This window comes from Balaenoptera ricei, chromosome 3 (genome assembly GCF_028023285.1).
Source record: "Balaenoptera ricei isolate mBalRic1 chromosome 3, mBalRic1.hap2, whole genome shotgun sequence".
Classification (NCBI taxonomy): Eukaryota; Metazoa; Chordata; class Mammalia; order Artiodactyla; family Balaenopteridae; genus Balaenoptera; species Balaenoptera ricei.
Genome location: NC_082641.1, coordinates 40,882,614 through 40,908,550, shown reverse-complemented (window position 1 = coordinate 40,908,550; position 25,937 = coordinate 40,882,614). Strand labels below are relative to the sequence as shown.

General features: G+C 39.3%; 2 protein-coding genes and 1 long non-coding RNA gene across 11 annotated transcripts in view; 1 reads left to right on the top strand and 2 right to left on the bottom strand.

The window, feature by feature from the left end:
- Positions 1-25,937, bottom strand: part of ITGA1 (integrin subunit alpha 1) — a 179,545-nt gene that overhangs the window by 144,872 nt on the left and 8,736 nt on the right. The window contains exon 1 of one of the 5 annotated variants that reach the window (XM_059916365.1): positions 24,638-24,724. The exons of the other annotated variants lie outside the window; for them this stretch is intronic. The gene's annotated coding sequence lies outside the window, so the exon portion shown is untranslated. Of the gene's footprint in view, positions 1-24,637; positions 24,725-25,937 lie in introns of those variants that run through there. 5 annotated transcript variants of the gene reach the window in all.
- PELO (pelota mRNA surveillance and ribosome rescue factor) lies at positions 22,813-24,477 on the bottom strand. Its single transcript, XM_059916366.1, has 2 exons — positions 23,734-24,477; positions 22,813-23,444 (listed from the first exon to the last, which is right to left on the bottom strand). The coding sequence occupies exons 1-2, from the start codon at positions 24,457-24,459 to the stop codon at positions 23,013-23,015; spliced, it is 1,158 nt and encodes a 385-aa protein (XP_059772349.1). The 5' UTR covers positions 24,460-24,477; the 3' UTR covers positions 22,813-23,012.
- Positions 24,028-25,937, top strand: part of LOC132362225 (uncharacterized) — a 745,765-nt gene continuing 743,855 nt past the window's right edge. For all 5 annotated transcript variants that reach the window (XR_009502307.1, XR_009502304.1, XR_009502305.1 and 2 more), the window contains exon 1: positions 24,028-25,414. This is a non-coding gene — a long non-coding RNA (uncharacterized LOC132362225). The remainder of the gene's footprint in view (positions 25,415-25,937) is intronic.

Below are 25,937 nucleotides of genomic sequence, written 5' to 3'. Positions count from 1 at the left end.
GACTATTTCTCTCCTCTGAGCCACAATTTCCAAGACTTCAAGTATTAATGTTCACAGTGATTCTGTGGTATTGTTCTGAGACTGAAGTAAGATTCTGCACGTGAACACCATTTGGGAATCCTAAAGCACTATAACACATAAAGGATAAAAGATCAGAAACCTGTCTCCACATGGCGACGTCTCAAATGGGCGCAGTGCCAATTTTGTTACTGACATTCTTTATTCCATAAAATATATGCAGTTGAAGTTGTAAGAATATAGGCCTGTTCACTATAATGTAATACAGTTATTCCTACAAGCGACCTCATGTCTTCTACAAAGTCAAATGTGAAAATAATATAGCTTACAGTAAAAATAGGTTTGCGGCAGCCTATTCAAAACCTACACAATTTTTTTGGCCAAAGCACAAACAACACCAATAACAACACACCAAAAAATACTAAAAATACTAAAGGCATGTTAAATTCCTAACAAATAAATGCTACACAAAATATGGGTCTTTCATGGAGGGGAGCAAGAAAATGCTGAGGTTGCAAAGTTATGGCAACAACGGGAAAATGAACTGAGTTGGGGCCAACCAGGTAATAAATTCTTCCAAGAAATCATGTACATGGAAATACTAAGCCAAGAGGACGAATGCAAGGAGAATGGGCACTGTGTACATACTGTGTTAGTCCATGTGTGCTGTGTCCAGCTCTTAATGTAACTGGCATTCAGGTGCTGGTACTTGTTGGCATAAACATTAAGGTGTTGGGGAAAACTGCACTAGAGTGTTAGGGTGACATCACTGCCCCATTTACCAATTATGTATGAGGTAATGTGTTTACAGCAACATGCACCCGAATAGAATACTCTAATGGATTTCAAAAGGACCACTTTCACTCAGACTAGGGGAAAAAGCAGCCTAAAAACATATTTATTTTTACTAGTGTAGGTTCCTGGACTCCACAACAGACTTCCCAGTTTAGTTCACTGGACATATTTTGAGAAACTAAAATCCCTATGCAGTCTAGAAATGCAAACTAAAGGCAGTCGCCCTTAATCTTCATGCTGTTGGTGGTACCAAAGTTTACCGAATATAAGTTTCCATATTCCCTGGTGTATATAAAATTGTCTTTATCTATTAATCAACCAACATTTATTGAGTACACATTGATAGTCTTCCTGTAGTGATTACAACTGGAGAAATAAGATACATACACATACACACACACACACACACACACACACACACACACACACTTAGAAAGTAGGCTATCACTACAAAGAAATATATGACAAGTATCAATTTAATGACACAGATATTAAGGATTACATAATTAGACAAGAGCTTTATCTGTCCACTAAGTTAAGGGGTAGAGAACTGTAAACACAGCAGACTATTTTAAAATAGGAAAATAATCAGAGAATGCAGCAAACATCCTATCAGCTTGTATCTTTGTCAAAACCAACTAAATAAAAACTGAGATAATAAGTTTCTTATTAGTCCTTATCTGATTGCTTTTTCGACTCAGCACAAGAACCAAGTGCTTTGAATGTTGTTCTGTGGCAGGCCTCACCAATTATGACCAAACATCCATGTGCTTCTCCATATTTCCCAGTGCTCCTTGCAGTGAGGTGGGAGCCATATGGGCTGGTTCCGGTCAATGAATGATAAGCAGAAGTGATAATGTGTCACCTCCAGCCAAGGCAGTTAAGAGCAGGTATGCCATTTCCTACCAACACCTTTCTCTTCCCTTCTGCTGTCATCTTAGAGGGATGTGTTCCCAACGGCACAGTACAAGATGGAGCGGGGTCACCCCACCCACACTGGACTGAGAAATGTGAAAGAAATAAAGTCAGTGTTAAGACACCGATATCTTGGGGTCTTCTGACAGCTAACCATATTTACCTTGTTATTATTCTCGCATAAAACTTCTGATTCATAGATACTCTCAAAATACAATAGAATTATAATTTATAAAATTAGAATTAGACTCTAAATGGTGAGAGACTGGCTGCCTTTCTGATGTGCATGTTAATGTTGGATGATTTATTAAGGCACTGAGGATTGAGTTGGCTTCTCATTATTATGGCCAAAAGGGGCATATGCTCTAGCCTTCTCTAATTCTCAAAGTTCTCTGATGGTCTAGGTATTTCATTACTTTCAATCTCTTCCTGGAGAAAGGAATCATAGAAAAACATTCTTAAAAGGCACTGTTAAAGATGAATGAGGGAAATAGTTATAAAAAACTGAGGTCTAAGCTAACCAGTTTAATCCCTGCAGGAAATTCCTTACAAAACAATGGCTCAGTTACTCTCAGGTAGGCTATCCTTGAATGTACTTCCCAGGAAATTCACAAAATATTCTTGTGCAGCAGAAGGAAATCCTGTACTGGACATTTGTGTAATGTGTTTGAGTCCAATTTTGAAATTTGTCTACCACAGGGAAACAGTAAAGCCTATTGTGCAAGTAGGCATGGCTCCAGGTCAGTACTTCAAAAAGTACTGGTGAAACAGCACATTAAAAGGATCATACACCATGATCAAGTGGGGTTTATCCCAGGAATGCAAGGATTCTTCAATATATGCAAATCAAACAATGTGATACACCATATTAACAAATTGAAGAAGAAAAACCATATGATCATCTCAATAGATGCAGAAAAAGCTTTCGACAAAATTCAACACCCATTTATGATAAAAACCCTCCAGAAAGTAGGCATAGAGGGAACTTTCCTCAACATAATAAAGGCCATATATGACAAACCCATAGCCAACCTCATTCTCAATGGTGAAAAACTGAAACCATTTCCACTAAGATCAGGAACAAGACAAGGTTGCCCACTCTCACCACTATTATTCAACACAGTACTGGAAGTTTTAGCTACAGCAATCAGAGAAGAAAAAGAAAGAAAAGGAATCCAAATGAGAAAAGAAGAAGTAAAACTGTCACTGTTTGCAGATGACATGATACTATACATAGAGAATGCTAAAGATGCTACCAGAAAACTACTAGAGCTAATCAATGAATTTGGTAAAGTAGCAGGATACAAAATTAATGCACAGAAATCTCTTGCATTCCTATACACTAATGATGAAAAATCTGTAAGAGAAATTAAGGAAACACTCCCATTTACCACTGTAACAAAAAGAATCAAATACGTAGGAATAAACCTATCTAAGGAGACAAAAGACCTGTATGTAGAAAACTATAAGACACTGACTGATGAAAGAAAGTAAAGATGACACAAACAGATGGAGAGATATACCATGTTCTTGGATTGGAAGAATCAACATTGTGAAAATGACTATACTACCCAAAGCAATCTACAGATTCAGTGCAATCCCATTCAAACTACCAAGGGCATTTTTCACAGAACTAGAACAAAAAAATTTCACAATTTGTATGGAAACACAAAAGATCCTTAATAGCCAAAGCAATCTTGAGAAAGAAAAATGGAGCTGGAGGAATCAGGCTCCCTGACTTCAGACTATGCTACAGAGCTACAGTAATAAAGACAGTATGGTACTGGCACAAAAACAGAAATATAGATCAATGGAATAGGCTAGAAAGCCCAGAGATAAACCCATGCACATATGGTCACCTTATCTTTGAGAAAGGAGGCAAGAATATACAATGGAGAAAAGACAGCCTCTTCAATAAGTGGTGCTGGGAAAACTGGACAGCTACATGTAAAAGAATGAAGTTAGAACACTCTCTAACAGCATACACAAAAATAAACTCAAAATGGATTAAAGACCTAAATGTAAGGCCAGACACTATAAAACTCTAGACGAAAACATAGGCAGAACACTCTATGACATAAATCACAGCAAGATCCTTTTTGAACACCTCCTAGAGAAATGGAAATAAAAACAAAAATAAACAAATGGGACCTAATGAAACAAAAGCTTTTGCACAGCAAAGGAAACCATAAACAAGATGAAAAGACAACCCTCAGAATGGGAAAAAACATTTGCAAATGAAGCAACTGACAAAGGATTAATCTCCAAAATATACAAGCAGCTCATGCAGCTCAATATCAAAAAAACAAACAACCCAATCCAAAAATGGGCAGAAGACCTAAATAGACATTTCTCCAAAGAAGATATACAGATTGCCAACAAACACATGAAAGGATGCTCAACATCACTAATCATTAGAGAAATGCAAATCAAAACTACAATGAGGTATCACCTCACACCAGTCAGAATGACCTTTATCAAAAAATCTACAAACAATAAATGCTGGAGAGGGTGTGGAGAAAAGGGAACCCTCTTGCACTGTTGGTGGGAATGTAAATTGATACAGCCACTATGGAGAACAGTATGGAGGTTCCTTAAAAAAACTGAAAATAGAACTACCATACGACCCAGCAATCCCACTACCGGGCATATACCCTGAGAAAACCGTAATTCAAAAAGAGTCATGTAGCACAATGTTCATTGCAGCACTATTCACAATAGTCAGGTCATGGAAGCAACCTAAGTGTCCATCGACAGATGAATAAAGATGTGGCACATATATACAATGGAATATTACTCAGCCATAAAAAGAAATGAAATTGAGTTATTTGTAGTGAGGTAGATGGACCTAGAGTCTGTCACAGAGAGTGAAGTAAGTCAGAAAGAGAAAAACAAATACCGTATGCTAACACATATATATGGAATCTAAAAAAAAAAAAAAGGTTCTGAAGAACCTAGGGGCAGGATAGGAATAAAGACGCAGACGTAGAGAATGGACTTGAGGAAACGGGGAGGGGGAAGGGTAAGCTGGTATGAAGTGAGAGAGTGGCATGGACATATATACACTACTAAATGTAAAATAAACAGCTAATGGGAAGCAGCCACATAGCACAGGAAGATCAGCTCGGTGCTTTGTGACCACCTAGAGGGTTGGGAGGGAGACACAAGAGGGAGGGGATATGGGGATATATGTGTATGTATAGCTGATTCACTTTGTTATACAGCAGAAACTAACACAACATTGTAAAGCAATTATACTCCAATAAATATGTTAAAAAAAAATGTACTGGTGAAATGCAAGCTGATTCCAACGTGATTTACATACCAGCATCTCAAATGAATATATTAGATAACCACACTATCTTTTTAAACTCAGCAAGCCATGATGCTAAAGAAATAAATGTATATAATAAGGTTAATTTTTATATAACTGCTGAATTAATAACTTATAAATATATAGTCATACACATTTTCTCCTTGGATAAATTATCTTACTTATGCCTAATTTGTAAGTAGACTCTATATCATGCTCTAGGCCAAAGGTCAGCAAACTGTCCTATGGGCCAAATGTCACCCAACACCAGTTTTTGTAAATAAAGTTTTATTGTAACACAGCCATGTCCTTTAATTTACTATTGTCTATGGCCGCTTTTGCACTACAGTGGCAGAGTTAAGTAATCACTAAGGAGACTGTGGGAGTTAAGTAATCACTAAGGAGTCTTTGAGGCCTGCAAAGACTAAAAAATATACATCATCTCACAGAAAAAAGTTTGCTGATCTCTGCTACAAATAAAGTTGGAACAACCTTTTAAAATATGTATATTATAATTTGCATATGCAAAGATACATATTTACAAATAGTTTAGATCTTCAAAAGTCTGTACCATCCTAATCTCCTATACTTAAACAAATCGAAGGTAAGAAATAGGGTAAGATTCTGGCAGACGAAACAAATGTTATTCTGACTTTGCATTGTTTTTAATCTTTGATGCATTAAAGCACAATTGTCCATTTCTGCATTTCTATTATTACCCTAGAATGATGTCTGTCTTCTCAAACTATTTTAGTTTCTTCGAGAAGAAGATCATAATCTCTATTTGATCAGGACATAAAAGCTTTAAAATTACATTCATTTCACACTTAATTAAAGAAGAAGCTCTAACGATGCTTGTGATAAGATCCTCCTATGGCCACAGATTTAAATTTACTGAGCGCCTACTATGTGAGCTGAGTGCTTACATAAAAGTTCCATAATTTAGTGTTCCCCACATTTCCAGGTGGCATTATCCCCACTTTATAGATGAGGCTCACAATGGCTTAGTGATGCCCAAGGTCATAAAATCACTTAGTTATGGAATCCAGGTTTGGACCTAGTTCTCCTGAAACCAAGCCCAGGGTACTTTCTACTCCACCCCTTGTATTCAGCACTTCTAGTACATTAAACTCTTACTTTTTAGAAAAAGTAAGAAAGCCAAATAAGGGAAAACAAGTTTTGAAAAGATTAGTATCTTATTATGTCTGAACCAGACTAAATGTTTAACGGAAAAAATTCCTCAGATATGATTTCTTAGTGGATAGCATTTAAAGCTTTAGAATGCGTTGGATTTGAGAGGTTTTAAACTGTTCTAGACTGATTCCAAACTGACACAATTTTATCACCCCAAGTGCTTCCATCTCTTTTTGCTTTTAGGGAGCCAATTCTATCCAGGCAAAGGAACCCAGCTGCTAGGTGACACTCCTTGAAAACTTCGAAGAAAATCCCCATCTGCTGTAACCAGTCATAATACGGACAGATTTTACTAATATGATTTTTCCTGTGATTCAGAATAAAAATGAAAAGGCCTGGGAGGGAATAAACATACCACTTTCCAAAAATGCAGAGTATTGGAAAAAAGAGCTTTGCCATCTCTCTGGGAGGGTTCAGCCTCCAAGACCCTAGCAGGAGATATGCAATACTAGGCTCTGAGGACTGCTCCTCTTGGACGTGGCCTCAGGGTCCTTCCTCTGTAACCAGGACTCTGGTCTCTGAGAGCTGGCCTGGGCAGCTGATGGTAGGCCTCCTCAACTCTCTTTCAGTCTGTGAGCGAGCCCTTTCTTAATTGACTATCTAATTCACAAAACAGTCCCTTCAATACCCCCCAGCTTCCCTATCCCTGCCTAAGAATGATAGTTTCCAGTGTGTTTATGGTGGCGGGGGGTGGGAAACATGAAAAGTTTATGCCATGACTCAGGAAAAATTATTTTAGGTTAATAGAAATAAACACTAACTTGATGGTTTAAGCTTCTGACTATGAGTAGCTATGTTCAACTGTCCGTAAGGCATCATTAATGTTCATCTTTCCCATAAAGAAATTGTCTTTATTTGAAAACAAGGATATCTGTTTCTATTTCTGCTGGCACATTGGTTTCCTTTCAGAACTGAAAATGTGCTCAGTGTTCATGGATATTTTTTGAGTCCCAAGGAGAAAATTTTTCAATATACCATCTAAAGCAGGTAAAATGTGTTGAACATTTACTCTGGACCAATCATTATAAAAGACGTCAAAAACCTCACTTAATGTTCAAAAAAACCCTATTAGGTTGGCACTTAGTTTACCAGTGAGGACACCGAAGTCAGTCACTGAAATAGTCCTTACTAGAGATACTGAATTCAGGAGGTCTAACTCCAGAGCCTTTCTGTTAAGTACCACCTAATAGTGTCTCCCTGTTGTATGTTGTTCCTACCTTTATGGAGTTTTTGTGACTTAATTTATGTTTGGCGATACATTTAAAATGAATCTTCCTTAATTTATCAAGAGTATAAGCCTACTTGTAATTACCAATTTAATTTTGTAAGATAACCTCACACTATCAAATTGCATCATAAACGTTAACTACTACTACTGTAAAGACATCTTGCAATTAGGCAGCTCTCTGGAGTAACAGTCTCAGATGACTGGATTGAGAAAGGTAATAACTTTTTTATTTTAGGATATTAGGATCATCTGGAAAAGGTGACTGCTAAGTAGACATTTATTTACATCCAATGCTATTGTTGAAAGGCTTAGGTCAGTGTTTTTCAAACACAGAAGAGATCAGCCTTTCTCCATTCTTCCAACAAAGGCTCTAAAACTAGAGCCAAGACCAATCTTGGGCAGGAATACACTCATTAGTCCTCCTCCCAACTTCCATCCAAGCAAAGATCTCTCCAACCAAAGCCAATCATGGCCAGTGGTGCCAAAGACATGAACATGGGGGTGTAGGGCTGCTAGATAGCCAGTTAAATTTGAATTTCAGGTAAGCAATGAATAATCATTTAGAATAGGTCTCTCGTGTTCACTATTCCCCCCAGCCCCTAAATCTGACAACCTTAGGAAGATGGAAGAGAAGCACTTGCTATATGTTTTATATTTTTAACTTTGGCTCACCTCTAAATTGAGGCTTAACTGTAGGAGAGTAAAAATGCTGGTGGGTTTTGTTCTTTAAAATTTTTGTGGCCTACCCTGCTTAGCATTTGGTGCCCAAGAGGAAATCTGGATATGTTTGCTAGTTCCTCCTCTTCCATGCGTGAAGTCTGACAGCTGGATTGGAAAACAATGCTGAGGCTAAGGACAAGTGTGTGTTGGGAGTGGGGAGGTACAATATCATCTTCCTCTTTCCTGGCTTCCATTGCCTTCCAGAGCCAAATGTCAGCTGGGGAAAAGCAGTGATAAGAAATGTAAGTGGCCTGAGGTGACCTCAAGACTTGTGACTGTGGAAGCCAGGGGCTACCTGAGTCTCCTGAACTTCCACTGTGCTTCGGGACTAATACTGAATCTCCTACTGAGAATTGCCCAGTCTAAAAATTTAGTGATCCGCTGACTGACTTTGCCTATTTAAATAAGCCACCATTTTAAATCTATCAGTAGGACGGGTTCTTAAGTTCTTGCTGGTGAATCAGACATCCATCGGAATATCAGGAGCCCAAGAGCAAGACTGAAGTCAAGATTTAAGGGAAGTAGTCACATAAAAGAAAAAAAAATGTGCCAATTATTCAACTATTTTATATGGTTAGGTAATTTTTTTTTTTTCCCAAGCAGATATGAAGCCTGAAAGGGATTCAGGGTAAGGTTTTCCTAGCTAATTAGCATCTCTGCTCGGATGAAGAATGTAAGAGTTAAAACCTACCGGACTGGATGAACTAGTGATGGGACACCAGGCCCTAGAGTCGGGCGGACATGGGTTCCAGGCTCAGCATCACCCTTGCTTCTTCCAGCAGATGGCTGAGATGGGGTCTGAACAACGCCAATCTGGCTGCAGGCCTGTGCCTCTAACACGGTATAGAGTCTGCCTTGTGTGGGATTGGGTAAATGTTAGTTCTCATACTCCTACTGTTCTAAAATCGTGGGTATTTTCTTTTATTTTAGCTCTCCAGCATCCACACTCTTCCTAGCTGGGGAAAGGGGTGGAATTTCAGGATACAGAGGAGTAAAGGAGTACAGAACAGTCCTTCATCCTGCCTCCTGGTCCAGGGAAGGTGAACATGTGACCTCTGGATGGCCAACCTGATGTTCCTGCACATTAAATATTACTCTCAGAATCTCTGGTTGAGTTTTAAGTCCAGTGGATTGGTGGTGGTTGTCTGGGGGTGGTGATTCCATCGGCTGCATTGTCCTACACAGATATTTCTGCAGCAGAGATTTGACTATGCCTTCCTCTTTCTCTTCCTATATGAGGCCTCCTCAACTTCTCCTAAAATATTTTTTTGTTGCTTCCATTACCAGAGTTGCTTTCTGTTGTTTGCAACTGACTCAGAAGTAGTAAGAGAATTGTGATTTTTTTATGACTTACATATGGCTGAAACACCCAGACAAGGAAAGTTGAGCAGTGGAAGAATGATATTCAAATAATCATTAACAGGTACCACAGGAATTAAGGTGACTAAATGGAAGAAAAGACAGTACCTATTGTTCAACCTAAGAATTAATATTAATTTTGTTTGGTTGGAAGTGTAATGGTGGGTTATGGCTGATAAATCCAACCTCAGCACCATGGGGCCACATGAGCTTCTGTGGTTCAGTACACAGAGCCAGGACCTCCTAGGTGGGTAGTTATGGTTCTCTGTGTGCACACAGTGGTGTCCTTGAAGGGGTTACTGTTCCTGGCATGAAGTGAAATGTGCTTTTCTTTTTTAATTAATTAATTTCTAAATAAAGATGCAGAGGTAGAGAATGAAATATGCTTTTCTATGTTCCTCTTCCTTACTGGCTTGTTATCACTTACAAAAGTACAGTTTTCACCTCCATCCTCTGTGCAATGAGGTGAGACATGCATTATGTATCCTAATATAAGGAAATAAAAATATGATAAAGACTGAGAACGATCGGCTAGCCCGTCTCTTGCTGAGGGTAACTGGACGGAGTGGGTCTACTTTTTCTGGTTATAACACCATCCTTGGCAGATGGTAGGGATTTATGATAGGAGGAAACTTCAGGCATTTCTTTTGCCTCACACCTCCATGGCTGATCTGGTGCCCAAGTGGTATGTATGGCAAACAGATGCAACAGGAAGGAGGAATAAAACTGAGTTAAATAGAGCTCTTATTAATTCCCAGGTATTTTGCTTAAATCATATTATTTATTCTTTGCAACTCTATGAGGAAAGTTTTATCATTTTTTTTTCCATTTTACAGATTAAAGCTCATAAATCTAAATTTGAGGATCATAAAGGTAACATGACTTGCCCAAGGTCACAGAGCCCATCTGTAGTAGAGCTGAGATTTTCCAGCTAAGAGCCAATGTTCTTACCACTGCTGCCTGCTGATTGAGTGAAAGAAGACATTCAGGTGCCCCAGTCTCAAATACCACCTTCTTAGGTGATTCCACTCAACTGTGTTATCTTCCGGTTGCCAACAATTTTAGCTTTCACTCTCTGTAAAATATACGATTTTGCCGTCTTGTTCCATCTTACATAATTCTTGCATCCCAAGATTTATAAGCTCCATCCTTCAAGGAGCTACTTTTTTGTAACCCCCTTCACTATGTTGAGCAATATATGTACATCAATAAATATTCACTATCAGTCCTAATTGTGAATTTATTATAGTCACTATGCATCCTAATTGTGAATTTATTATAGCAAGGCAAAATACATAAGGTATAGTCAAATCTTGCGATGAGGCATTAAAGCTAAAGAAATACACTCCCCTCATTAACTTTTTAAAGTTGCCTTTTCAGTAGTGGGGATAATTAATCTACAATTTCACAATTTTTTCTATGCTCCATCTCTTTTTCTTAGCCAGACCCTGACTGGTTTTGTGGCCACAGAACACTTTAGGGCCAACTGGCCTAGTAGGTGATGAAGGGCCAAGGTTTAACCTGGTGGCAGATAAGAAACACCTGGGGAGTGTTAACAAAAACAAACAAGTGAGACCTAATGAAACTTAAAAGCTTTTGCACAGCAAAGGAAAACATAAACAAGACGAAAAGACAACCCTCAGAATGGGAGAAAATATTTGCAAATGAAGCAACTGACAAAGGATTAATCTCCAAAATTTACAAGCAGCTCATGCAGCTCAATATCAAAAAAACAAACAACCCAATCCAAAAATGGGCAGAAGACCTAAATAGACATTTCTCCAAAGAAGACATACAGATTGCCAACAAACACATGAAAGGATGCTCAACATCACTAATCATTAGAGAAATGCAAATCAAACCTGCAATGTGGTATCACCTCACACCAGTCAGAATGGCCATCATCAAAAAATCTACAAACAATAAATGCTGGAGAGGGAGTGCAGAAAAGGGAAGCCTCTTGCACTGTTGGTGGGAATGTAAATTGATACAGACACTATAGAGAACAGTATGGAGGTTCCTTAAAAAACTAAAAATAGAACTACCATATGACCCAGCAATCCCACTACTGGGCATATACCCTGAGAAAACCATAATTCAAAAAGAGTCATGTACCACAATGTTTCACTGCAGCTCTATTTACAATAGCCAGGATATGGAAGCAACCCAAGTGTCCATCGACAGACGAATGGATAAAGAAGATGTGGCACATATATACAATGGAATATTACTCAGCCATAAAAAGAAATGAAATTGAGTTATTTGTAGTGAGGTGGATGGACCTAGAGTCTGTCATAGAGAGTGAAGTAAGTCAGAAAGAGAAAAACAAATACTGTATGCTAACACATATATATGGAATCTAAAAAAAAGAGGTTCTGAAGAGCCTAGGAGCAGGATAGGAATAAAGACGCAGACGTAGAGAATGGACTTGAGGACATGAGGAGGGGGAAGGGTAAGCTGGGATGAAGTGAGAGAGTGGCACTGACATATATGCACTACCAAATGTAAAACAGATAGCTAGTAGGAAGCAGCTACATAGCACAGGGAGATCAGCTCGGTGTTCTGCGACCACCTAGAGGGATGGGAGAGGGAGGGTGGGCGGGAGACACAAGAGGGAGGAGATATGGGGATATATGTATATGTAGAGCTGATTCACTTTGTTATAAAGCAGAAACTAACACACCATTGTAAAGCAATTATACTCCAATAAAGATGTTAAAAAAAATAAAAAATAAAAAGTTAAAAAAAAAAAGAAAGAAAAACCTGGGGAGCTTTTTTTAAATGTACAGATGCTTGGATTCCTTTCCCCAAATATTGACTTAATTGCCTGGGGTGGGCCCAGTCATCATGCGATTTTAAAACCCCCTAGCTGCCTGGTTTGAGAACCACTGGCTAAACTGAGAGAACATTCCGGTAAAAATAAAGACCTGTGTTTTCTCATTACCTAGTTCTTTGGGACAGCAAGCAAAGTTGATAGGGGAGGAAAAATAACAAGGAGGAAAGTGGCAGGACTGTGCAACTTAGCATGTCATTGGAATGTGGCAAACTATTCAAAAATATTTGTACAGTTGAAAATTTTTGTGTACCTATTGACAAAGTGTTTTAAACAACTGTTTCTCTCCTGATGCTCAAGTTTAAAGGCCCCCAACAACTTTGAAAATATGGGAGTATTGGCAAAGCATTGTAAAAAAATGACCCTCAGCTCTGGAATTTGCTCCTTCTAGCAGGCTGCTCTCTTTAGCAGTCAGCCAAACCCCAAATTTGGCAGCTTTTGGAATATGGTGCAAAATAGATTCTTTTTAAACCTGAGAGTCACTGAAGATTTATTTTGCTGGAGAGATACCACTTTTAAAGATAACAAACAATTATTGCTACTGCACCAAGTAGAATCAGGGATCTGCAAGGGTGCCTAGGAAATCAAGTGCCACCCATCTTTCCTCAATCTACTGATGAAGAAATGGAGGTTCAAAAGGATGAAATGATTTCAAGTCACACAACCAACTGGTAGGGCGTGGGCACATCCTGATCTGATTCACAGGCCAGTTCTCATGTCTGCCCTACCACAGCCAGAGTCCTCTGAGAATGGCATAGATGACTTCTTCTGTGATTCATAGTTATTCAGAAAGGCGATGCTTTTGCAAATGCTTATATACAGTCTTTTTTGTAACTGTAGCAAACAGCATGTAAATTACACTGTAATCTTTGGTGTGCAACATCCTTTTTATAGTCTCAAGTATAAAATCTGGCTGTATTACTTTCTTGACTCTGACAATTAAAGTTTCTAATTCATTTAGAAGGACATATGGAAACCCATGCATCAAACGCAAATCTAAGAGCTTTAAAATCTACAGCAAACCATTATTAAAAAGGCCGGGTCTTTCTCCACATGTCCTGTCTACTCACACCATTTCCCACTATATTTTACTGTGACCCAGAGAGAGTAGAAGAGCTAGAGATAAGGGTGAAAATGATTCCCAGAAAGGCAGGAAAAATTCTAACACTTATTAAGCTCTGTTAAGTTCTAGGCAAGGAGTTAGGCCCAAATTTACTATAGTGATAACAGACCCATTTTCTTAAAAATATATTCCTACATTTAATGAGGAAGAGAACTAATTGTGTCTCGGCTCTTCCCACTTCCCCACATTCCACACATTCTTCCACTTCCTTTCACCCAGGCTGAGAATACCATTGAGACACACAGGGTCAGAGCACTATTCCCAGAGTTCATTCCTCCTCATAAAATAGACTGTGTTCTTTTCTCCCTTCTGCAGAAAATTTCCTTTCCTTCCACCACACCCAATCCATGTTGGCCATTTAGTAAAATGTACTACTTAGGAGAGAAGTTGTTTATGAAGGTTATTTTCCTGAATTTTATACCAAGGATAAAATGGTGAATAAAGAGACAGGAAAGACCCCAGGTCTTCCTGCTGGTCAGCCTCTGGGCTTTCCCCAGGCCCAAGTCAGCTCTCTGGCACTTCCGCTTGACAGCAGGCCCAGAAGCCTGCTTCCTTTTCCCCGAGGAGGCCACCACCACCCGCCCTACCCTGGACATCCTCTTTTCCAAGAATGGCTGTGGAGAGGACATGATGTCCTGCTCCCCCGCTTACTGAGCAACAAGCTCTCTTTTCTGGTTTAATTGGTTTGCTGTTAAGTCATCAGAGAGAAACAGGAGATAACAAAAATATGGAAAATACAATGGTTCTGGCATCTTTCTCTTCTTTTCAGTCACGGTCTCCTGTTTGTATTTCTGATTCCACTGATGCCTTTTTCACTTCTTTCTGAGAGTAGGAAGCAACATAACCTCCTTTCTCCATGATGTCTCTTCTCAGGTTTGTTGACTCTTCACTGCAGAGCTTAGAGAGAGCTTAGGGATTACAGGGACCAATATTTAGAAGAAAACAATTTTACCAAGTAAATTTGAGAGGAATGCTTTCAGTCTCCTTTGCCTCATTTCTCTAGAAACTAATGCAAGATCAGTGTGAGCTTCTGGAATTTACCAATTTAAGCTCTGATGGCACCTCCTCAGTGAAGCCAGGCTGAGCTTAGAGCACCCTTTGAGCTCTCAGATTCCCACATTGTTCTTATTCCTGTACCGATCGCAGTGCTATGGTTGCTTGTTTTCTTTCTGTCTTTCCCCATCCTAGACTGGGTTTCCCTTGAAGGAAGGGACTGGGACCTTCTCTATTCACCTCATATCTCTGGGGGCTGGCAGAGTGCCTGGCACATAGTATTTAGTAAGTGGTTGTCAGAAGAACGAAATGATTCTCAGAAGAAGAAAGGCAGGAGGCAGAGTCTTTCTCTAGCAGAAGACAAATAGTTGCTCAAAGAATGGACAAATGGACTTCAAAGCTGGGTTTGAGTCTCAGTGATGCTTCTGAGAGAGAAACTGTCTTGCCCCAAGATGAAGAATTATTTGATAAAGGAGGGTTTAGGGCATTTTTAGAATCCCATATTGGTCTTTGTTCACTTACCCCAACTGCCTCCCAATGTGCACTGGTGACAAGAAAATGCGTAAGAAATTGGAATAGGATGGATCAAACAGGAATGTGGACTCTATGAAAAACTCTTGTTTGAGCGACTTTGAGCAAGTTACCAACACTCTCTGGGCCTCAGTTGACACCTGTATCATGAAGTGAGTAGGTCAGATGACATAAAAGTTTCCATACAGCATTAACCTTTTATGATTCTAAATGATTCAGAGCCGTGTACTACAATGCATTTTCTATCTTCCTCTCCTCCACCTCAACAACAACAACAACAAAAAAGTGACTTCTACCATTGTCAAGAATATACTTGGAGAGGAAGACAAAACTCTAAATTATGGTCACAGGATCAATGAGCTGAAACACAAGATTAAAATGTTTTATATCCACAGAGCAATTTTTCACATTGGTGTCAAACAAAAATTTCTAGTTGATGTTTACACTAGGACTTGACGAAAAATTCCAGACATAAAACTTCTGGAACTTAGACTTGAACTCAGAGGACCTCCTACCTCTGAATAAATTTTACAGCTAAAATCTATTGGGATGTTTTTCTTTAACAAGTATTCATTTTTCAACAATTATTTAAGTTTTTTTATTAAGACTATTAAGGTATGGTAAAACTCTGGCTATCTGGAACTGTCATTCTAGGTATGGCAGATAGCTAAAGATTTCTTTAAGTTTGACTATCTTTTAATGATTTTTGGAGAAAAGTAATTTTGAAAGACAATACATTTCCTTGACTTCTGAATGTAATGCACTGAATGTAATTCAATCCTTTCCTCAATATGAGCACCGGCTATTATAACACAGTAATGTCCTCAGGCCCCAGTGAAAGCCTCTAAGCCTTAGACTTTTTTCTTCCGACGGTGATTCAGGATCCACCTGAGCTGTCATTTCTCACTGCAGTCACCTCCCTGTCAGCTTGGCCATTTGTGGTCATCTCTCCTCGATATCTAATTTGCTGATTAAAACCACGGACACATATCTTAATTCATCTTTGCATACCGAAGTAGCATAGTTTCTGCCACTTAAGGTGCTACTATGTTAGAATAATGCATGAATTAAGACAGTAGGCTTAAAACTTTTTTTAAAAACAAGCTTGCTAAAACTAAGTGTGAAATAGTAACATGCTGAGTAAAGGCTTGAGGGGCTTGGTTTAATATATAGACTTACAACAGTCTCTGTACACTTTCTAATCCTCAACTATATTTCAGACTAGAATGCCATATGATTGAGTTCCTGATTTTTCATGAGAGATGAAAAATAACAGTGGTAGGTAAATAAAAAAACATACAAAATGACTGCCACAAACTTTGGCCGATTACATAAAATTTAATGTTACCAAACAATTTTTCTATTTCTAGGTGCATTTGACCTACTCCAAACAGAAAATTGAGGAATGGACTGGCATTCTTATATTTTTAGAGAGTTGCGTGATTGGGTACCTTATCACAGACACCAGCTATGTGACTTTGGACAAATTATTTAACCTCTTTTGTTTTCTTACCTGAAAATAGTACTGACGAAACCTTTCTCATAGGACTCTTCAAAGAATTAAATATTTCCTTTAAAAGCACTTCCCACAGGTCTGGTCTTTAATAAGCACGTGGTTCCTTTTATTTTAACAGGCTGTCCATTCCTGGAGTTGGGACAGTGGTGCCAACTCTGTGCATGGCCAGGCAGTGTGGCTGCAAAGACACTGTTCTTTGGTATTTGCTGTCTGACAGATACTGCCCTGCCTCAGTATTGGGTGTTTTGGAACCAAATGTGGCAGCCTAAGTTGAAATAAGCTCTAAGTCCTCTAGGTCTCCTACGTTATAGAAAAACAGGCATTCTAAAGAATGTGGGCAATGTTAAGGGATGAAGGAAAGGGAACTTAAAAGAAGACCGGTAATCCAAATCCCTACAATTTGTCATAAATGTCACAATCTTTAGCAACTGGCATCTAGAAATATAAGACCTTCCCATATTGATGTCAAATGTTATAGAATTAAAATATTCACTGTCAAAAGCAAAAATGATAGTGTCAGCAGACTTGCATACAACTAAAGTGCTGCACGCAAAAGTGGATTTTCCTTGAGAAAACACATTAGCTTCTCCTAAATTTAAATGAATAAATTCACAATATCCCAGTTTCCTTCCCGGTGTTCTTTACCACAACAGAATACACTAACATGTTTCTTAAGATAGAGAAGTTAAATACTGAAAAATAAATGGGCTATCTTTCAATTAGTATACTTGGAAATCTACAAAGAACACTCTAAAATATGGATGAGAATAGAGATGGTGATGCTGTATCAAACACTTCCCAAAAAGGAAGAATTCTTGCCATGTAAAGAAACATGATGAATGGGATTTTATCATTTCCACTTCAGCTTAACAAATATCTTTTGCCAATGCTTTTTCATAGTCTTTCTAATTTAACTATCTCCTTCCTGAACTTAGCCAATTTCTTTTTTATTTCTAGTGAAGTTTACCTGCTACTTGATGATGTTAAGTAACTCCTCAAGTTGTTCTAGGCCATTACTAGAGGTTTTATTCTCCAACATCTTAATTAGCTGCATTGCTGACTTTGAATCTTTTCTAAGTAAGGCATCCTTGATACACAGAAGTATTATACTTGCATCTCAACTCCGTTAGAAACCATTTTGGCTTTTCTGTAACACTTTTGCACTGAACTTCTAAATTGAGAATTCATCAGCAATACACACAATGCATTATGAAAATCTTGAATAGCACTTTTCTAAACTACTAAATCTTTTAAAATACGTAAACTGAATCACAGCACAAAGTTTAAATACGCTAACATCAATATGAAGAAAACTTTTATTTAGGGCTTTAAAAACTTTATCTGAAATTGTTTATTCTTTTTATAATTGCTTTTACATCCCCATTTTAGTTGTTCTTCACTAACTGGGAACTCATTTGCTGAAAAATGTGTATCAACAAAATTATGGGCTGGTCAAAATCAATTTTTAGAACAGGTATAACTTTGCAAAGTTTATGTCACAACTCTGACACTTCTGGTCCCACAGGGAGTAAAAGAGGAAGTGGTGAGGGAATCAAAGATGCACATTAGGGTAGGAGACATGAGGGCTAAGGGCCATATAGCAGTAACCCTTCGACCTGAATGAAACAGAGCTTGCTAATAATCCCTGTACTATGGGGATCCTGAAAAAAATCTTTTAATAAATTAAATCATCACCCCTAATATATTTTTTAAAACTAACTTTTCATACACTAAATTAGTAAATGTACATGTATGTTAAGATCCACTTAAAAAACATAAACAAAAGTAATTTGGTTTTTGCCCCCCGACTTAGACATTTTTATCTTAAGAACTTTTAAAAATTCAGCTTTTTATGAAATCAATACTTTAGCTATTCTACAGGTATATCTCTAGTACACTATAGAGATATGTAGGGGAAAAATAATTATCTGACTATATTAAGTGTTGAAATCTATAAACACCTGTGCTTTGTGATAATACAGAGAATGAAGTAGCATTTAAAGAGATTAAATATTGCTGTTTCCCTATGCTTTGATGCCTGGCCCTCTTTTATTTCTAGTTTTACTAATACTTCCTAGGTCATTTTTTTTTTCTCCATGATTTCAGGTCTGCTTATATGCTGAACATTTCTTGTATTATTATCCCCGGCCAAATGCTTTTTCCTGAACTTCAGAACTGTATGCACAATTGCCTAAGGGACCTTCTTCCGGAGATTGATTCATTCGGTCATTCAGTCTTTTTTTTTTTTTTTTTTGGCGCCTCTACTCTGTGCCAGGGTTTGTTCTTAGCATTGGGGATATAGCAATGACCTAATAGACAATAATCTCTGCCTTCCTGGAGCTTACATTCTAGATAGATGATAAGCAAAACAACTAAGTGAAATTAAGCGTTACAGAGAAAAATAAGACAAGGAAGGATAAGGGAATCTTGGAGAAGGTACATTTTTTAAAAAGGCTGGTTTAGGAAGACTTCATGGAGAAGGTGATATTTTGAGCGAAAACCTGAAGGGAGTAAGTAAGCATATAACAGTCTGGTGGAAAAGCATTACAGATGTCCCACAGGCACTTCAAACCAAAGATTCCAAACTGAACTTATTGTTCTTCCTTGCAAGTCAGCTTCTCTTCCTGTTTTTCCTGTGTCTGAATTATGCCCTCATGTCTCCCACCAGTCAAGAAAAAAAATCTGAGATTTACCCCTAGACTCTACTCCTTCCATAGCTCTGAACAAACCTCACGTCCCTCTGAGCCTATCTCCTAATACCTCCTCTTGACTTTTCATTCTTACTGCCTTTGTTTAGACCGTCATCATTTTCCTCTTAAATTTTTCTAATAAGTGTTCTCTTAATCTGTCTCCTTGCCTCCAACCTTGCCTCCTCCAATGCATCCTTGATGCTGCCAAACAGTGATATTTGCGAAATGCAAAGTTTATCATGCCATTCTCCTGTTTAAACTTTTCAGTGGTTTCTCGTAATGGTCGAACCTACTCTTTATTGTGGCATGGAGGGTCTACTGTGATTAGCACACTTGCCCTGCCCTCCTCTTCTTCCTGATAACCTCTCCAGGTTTATCATTTTAAGTACATCTACTGGCTCTTGCTCTATAAAGTTCCTTCTAAAAGCGACCCCTTGCAACATTGTGCCCTCATACTTTCTACAAGTTACTTTTATCCAGTGATTTGTTTACATGTTTCTTTCCTAAACCCAGCTCAGTACTTGGTTCAAACAGGTACTAAAAAAATGAACAGATAAAATTAAATGTACTGCCCTTGATGACTGGTGTAATATAAATATGGATGCCCCATATCTAAGCTCTGGCCACAGGCGAAAGAATTTCTCTCTCCTCAAACTCTAAGAAACACCTTAGAAACCCCTTTTCAACATGTAATTCAACATATCCCGATACTGAATACAAACTGCCAGTTTTATTTACTTGGAAAACCATCTGATTTAAAAGCAAAATAGTACCTTCCCAACAAACAGCTTCTACTTTGGGGAATTCACATATACACCATTTCATCCGTGTACTTTTTTTTAGCAACACAGAGAATTTCAGTTCCAGAATATATGAACTGCAGAAGTTATGAGTCACTTCTGTTAAAGATACTGTGAGTTTGAGATCCGGTTACAGGGATTAAAGAAGGAAACTAAAGTTAATGATTGAAAGTAACTAGAGATAAAAGAAAATTAGCTTTACAAAGCTATTCTAGTGGCACCTGGGGGTGGGGGGAATCCAACTTGTATATAAGGGACTAATGAAAGTGAAATCCAGCATCAACAGTCCAGATGTAAAATTAGCAAAATATTTAACATATAATAGACCAGGAATAGCAAAACGTAATTTTATATGTATTCATATCTGGAACAAAATGAAACAAATTGCAAACTTCTCGTTTATTGAGCCTAGTGAGGGTAGCAATCTTTGTTTACAACAAGCACCTTATGGTAAATGGAAACTTACAGTACAACACTGCGTTAGAGAGGTATGTTACTGACAGTGTTTCCATTTGTTACCATAGTCATTCCTTATTAATGAATAGCAATTGGAATTAAACTACTGCATGATTTCCAGAGACCTATGGTTCATTTTGTTTTCTATAGAATAGTAAAAAAATAATTATTTGAATTAATTTTGTATTTTACATGCTCCTATCACTATTTTGATATTTACACCTATGCATCTAGGAAGATTTATACTCTTGATAATGGTATTGGTATAATATGTAACTTTTTAAAAATACAAATTCTTAAAGATATTTTAAATATGTTATAGACATATAAACAGGCTTTCATTTAGAGTTTTATAGATAATTTAATTGAATATTGACAGTTTATATAGATAATGTAATTGAATATTGGCAGTTTAGCTCTCTTAAAAGATCTTAAAACTCCAATCTTTTTCTCTATGGCTGGCAACCCTAGGCAGAGATTAACTAGCACAGGGAGAATAAGCTATTGCTTATGTTTATCAGCTTTGATTATACACAGCAATCAGCTGGAGATGTTAAGATACAGATTGCAATTCAATAGGTTTAGTGTAGAGCCCTGGACTCCAGTTTCTAACAAGCTCTCAGGGGATGCTGCTGGTCCATGGACCACACTTTTGAAGAGCAAGGCCTGAATCAAGGGTCTCAGCCTTGATGCCTATTGGAATCACCTGGGAGCTTTAATAATAATTTTTAAAAAACACCCCAGCATTTCTAGGGGTGCAAGGTTATTTAGTCTGGGGTCCAGTCTGGGTATAGAGTTTTTAAAGCTCCCAAGGTGAAGCTAAGAGGCAGCTAAATTTGAGAACTTATGTCCTAAAATGTATTGGTTAGACTTACCATAAGCTTTTATTTCCCCTGGTTTTTATTACCAAGGATAACAGCTAGGAATAACCAGTTCTGCATAGATTATGAGCACGAGGCCCTAAATCTCCAAATTCTTCCTGAGAATATGATGCATTATCAATCAGGCTCTAACATTAAGAATCTTAGTGACTTCATATCTACACTCCTATCAAATTATTAATAACATACTTTTAATGATATCTTAAACATTCATGAATTATAATGAAATGACAATCTGAATTATTCTGATTAGGAAGTACAGCAGGCATATAAAAATGTGGTTTTAAAGTATATGGATGTGTCTACCCCTAACTACAGATAAAAAGGTTCAGATTAGTTAGGAAGTTTATAAAAAATAATCCCCAAACCTGGCACTTACACCAAGAGAAAGGCCCAGACACAGACAGGACAAGCAAAAGTTTACTTAGTGTCCTTATTTGAAGCAGGCACCACTGATCCTGGAGTTACAGACTGAATTATCACTCTTTCTTCATAAGGCCTTTCCTAATTACTTTGCTAAGTTGAGATGCATAAAAGGTCAAGATGCAATTACATTTCAAGGCCCCCTCCCTAACTCTTGGAAAAAATAATGAAAATATTTTAAACTCTCAGCTATTTGCCGAAATTCCCTAAGTATGGTAAAGAGCTGGAGTACAAATCAACTGCCACATACTAACGATGTGACTTAAACTTCCTGAACAGGCTTTCTCACCCCTAAAACAGGACATAGAGACAGTCCATTAAGAATGTAAAAGCAAACACAAATTCAAGGTAGCATTAAGTATTTAACTATGATAAGCCAAAAAATAAATACATAAATAGTGTAGCAGTGCAAAGAACTCAAGTCCAGACTGGGGACTACTTCTAGGTTTGCCACTAATAGCCCATAAGCAAATCACATACCTCAGCCTCATTTTAAAAATAAAGGCACCTTAAATAGATTATCCTGAGAATCCTTAGCAGACCAAAGCTCTATGACCTAAAGATAACTAATTAAGTGCTCCTCTGAAGCAATTATGATTAGTTCTAAAGCAAAAAAACCCCCACCTTATTACTTTTAACATGATTAGTTTAACAAGTCTCTTAAGAAAAACACATTTTAAAGTTGTCCTCAAGAAAAGTCTTCTAATTATTTAGCTATCATTTAAAATAGCAAATAAATTTAAAAATTAAAAAAAAATGGAATGTGGGGGAAATGGGGAGAAAAGGATCATTAAGAAAACCAGTGTAAGAACACCATGCCGAATTAAAATAAACAATGTAAACTGAAGATGAGATATTAAAAAGCTTTTCCTAAGGAAAACTACCTCAAAGCATGCAGTATGGGATTTTACAGTCTATTCCAAAGAATATACAGGCATTCGTTTTTGATACACAAAATGTTTCTAAGGACTGCAAATAACTCATAATTATGAAATAAAATGATCCCAATTAATAAAGATGGTAATACATGGAGATTATTTCCTTTTATTGTTCAATTTGAATACATATCCTGCCAACCACAAATCACCTGTGTGACCAAATACATGAGAAACCCCTGTAAGAATCACAAAGTGCCACTTTTGCAGCTTTCTGTCACAAGGATGCTGAGAAAATGTAACAGTGAAGGAGTGAGACACAGGTTGTCTCGATTATTAGTTCCAATCATTAATCTTCTTCAGAACTGGACTCATCCTCTTGGTCAGAGAGTTCAGGGACAGGGAAGCGGAGAATGGCAGCTATCCCAGTCAACTGGCTGAGCTGCTCCCCAGACACATGAAGACTGGAGAAGATCCTAACAGAGCCTGCGTTCTCCTTCACACTGTCCACCAGCCGCACGTACCGGCTACGTGTGGCTACATCCTGGTGCCTGAAGAGCTCATCGCTGATGAGCAACGTGTCAACTGCCATGGCCTCATTGGCCTTCTCCACCTGCTTGAGTCCATAAAAAGCTCGGTCAGGTTCATGTTGTAACATTTTATAGAAGTCATCCAAGGCTTTTACTTCCCCAGCGGCTTTAGTGTCTGAAAGGCGGCTAGCTACTGTAGGGTCACAAAGGGCCTCTTTCAGAGAGTACTTGTGTCCAGAGGAGGCATGTACCTAGAATCACAATTATAAAAGTCAGACAAAAGAATCTCATAGAGTACCCATTAAACAGCCCACAATGACCTCAAGCCAAAAGCACTGGTAAGGCTTTATATGTTTAAGAATTTAAGCCAAGTTTACTATATCAATTTGCTAGTCTCTTTTCATTTCATGATCTCACTTAACAATCCCAGTCAAGTTAAACCTTCCTCCTCTTGTACTTTTCCTAGTTCTAAAACTTTAGGAGTCGTTTACACAAACCCCTCTGCCCATTCTTAATTATCCCTGGGTAAGACTGTTTTACCTGAAGGAATTTGGACCGGTTTTCCAGGAGCAGTTTGTTGTCCGTCTTCACTGCTTGTTGAAACATGTAGTCGCAGAACTGCTCCCTCACAAATCCTGGGCTGGCCACCAGGACGCACTTTACAACATCAAAGTGTATGTGGCGCTGGATGGCCTGGACCACCTGTTCATAGAACCGCTCCAAGGCCCGGTCGTGCTGGGAGCAGTTGCCTTTCCGTTTCCTAGGGATGTTCACTTCCACCTTGGCCCGAGTGAGAGTCATGCTGGGAGTGACTAAGCAGATATGGGCGAGGCCTTCCTGCATCACCACAGCCGCTACATCGGCGCTCCAGGCTGGGTCACAGGCTTGCTCGATGCGCTCCAGAACCACACTGTCCCACTGCTTCTTGGCCAGGGTGAACTGGCGATTGGGCTCCAGCTCGATGGTGTGGTAAGCCCCCATCTTGACATACTCATTCTCCTGGATGTTAGTCCCCTTGACCCGCAGCTGGCAGGCTTGAGAGTCGAAGTCGATGGCCTCCACGCAGAGAGTGAGGGTAGTGCGGACCCGGTTGCTCCCTACGCTGCCCGTGGAGGACTCCGTCTGTACCTTGCGGATGGTGGAGGCGCGCAAGCTGTCGCCCACCTGCACTAGATTGTAGGTGTGCCACATGTCCTCAGGTTCCTCGGGAACCAGGGTCACCTGGCCCGCATTGTCTTTCTCAATGTCCTTCCTCAGGAGCTTCATGATCTTGGCAGGGGCTCACTGCCAGAACAAGAGGAACCGAGGGGGATCCCCACAAGGAAAGGGGTAAGGAGAGGAAAGTTTAGGCCGGGAAGGGGGCGGGGTCCGGTTCCTACAGGCACTTGCCTGGCGGGAAGGAAACACTTTCTATATGACTCTAGCGGCCGGGGGGAACACTTACTCTAGCCCTTCCTTTCCGTGGTCTCGGGGCGCGCCGTGTCGAACCGGCGCAAGAGACACCGGCGAACACCTCCTCCGCGGTTCCTGCGGCCGTACAGACCGAGGCCGATGCAGTGAGAGCGCATGCGCAACCCACGTCCTGCCTCCCGGCGCACGTTTTACGTCCCCAAAGGGGAGGCGGGGCCGCAGCTTGCGCGTGCGCAGGCGCACTAAGCCGGGAGGTGTTTCTCGGAGAATAAACCACCCAAGGAAAGTGTACGGAATGTTTGGTGGCGACTCCTTCGTATTAATGCTGAACTTGGACGTCCTAAGTTTTCTCTTCCACCCCTGTTTGTGAAGAATCTGGGGAGTTTGTGAGTGCAAATATATATATTTTTTTCAGCTGTGTGCGGTTGCCACGCTACACCTTCTCCCTCCGGGTAAATGCAATTTCAAAACTTACGGAAAAGTAAAAGGAACTCTGAAAAGTGCAGACTTGGCCCCAAGGTCCAAACTACGGCCCGCTTTGCTCCTGCCTTATCCGCACTCAGACGCCACACGCTTTTTGGAGCTGGTCTGTCCAGAAGCTGTTTCTTAAGAACGACTGGTCATGGTGCGTCTGGGCCTTGAGTAACGTGCCCAGCTGTTTTCCGCGCTTAATTAACCAAGTCTGCATGATCTGATTAACCCAGATGTTAGAACATTGATCCCAGAGAAAGAAGCAACCATCTGTGGAATTTACTCCTGGATGGACCTCTCAGTTGCTTGATCTGATGTCCTGAGAATCCCAGAATCCAAGGTTGGCAGACTCAGCTTTCCGCAGCTCAGTAGCCTGTGAAATGTTTATGGGGGGGAATTGGGTCTCAGTAGTTTAGGACGGGATCTTCACTGTCAAAGCTGAGCTGAGAGCTGAGGATTGGGGAAGTGGGGAAGGACTGTTTACTATGACCGACCTTGATTGAATAGCTACAGAATTCATTGGTAAGAAAAACCTTACGTCACTTAACATTTTGGGTGGGGAAGGAGAGGCGGGGGAGTTTGGGAAGCGGGGATTGCCTCTTAAAAGGACCAGTGAATAGAAAAAGCCTACCAAAGTTTTCTTGAGAGTTAAGATGGGTTGGAGAGAAGAGGGCACAAATCTTCCCCATTCGCCTTCCTATCTTATTGCGTATGGCATTTAAAGGGAAGCTTACCATCCTGAACTGGTGAGACAGGGATGAAAGGGAGCAATCTGATGTTGGCACAAGTCTTGATACTCAGATCTCAATTAACTTCCTCAGAGATTGTCAGGGGATACATAGGTCCCCTCCAAAGCTCTAGTG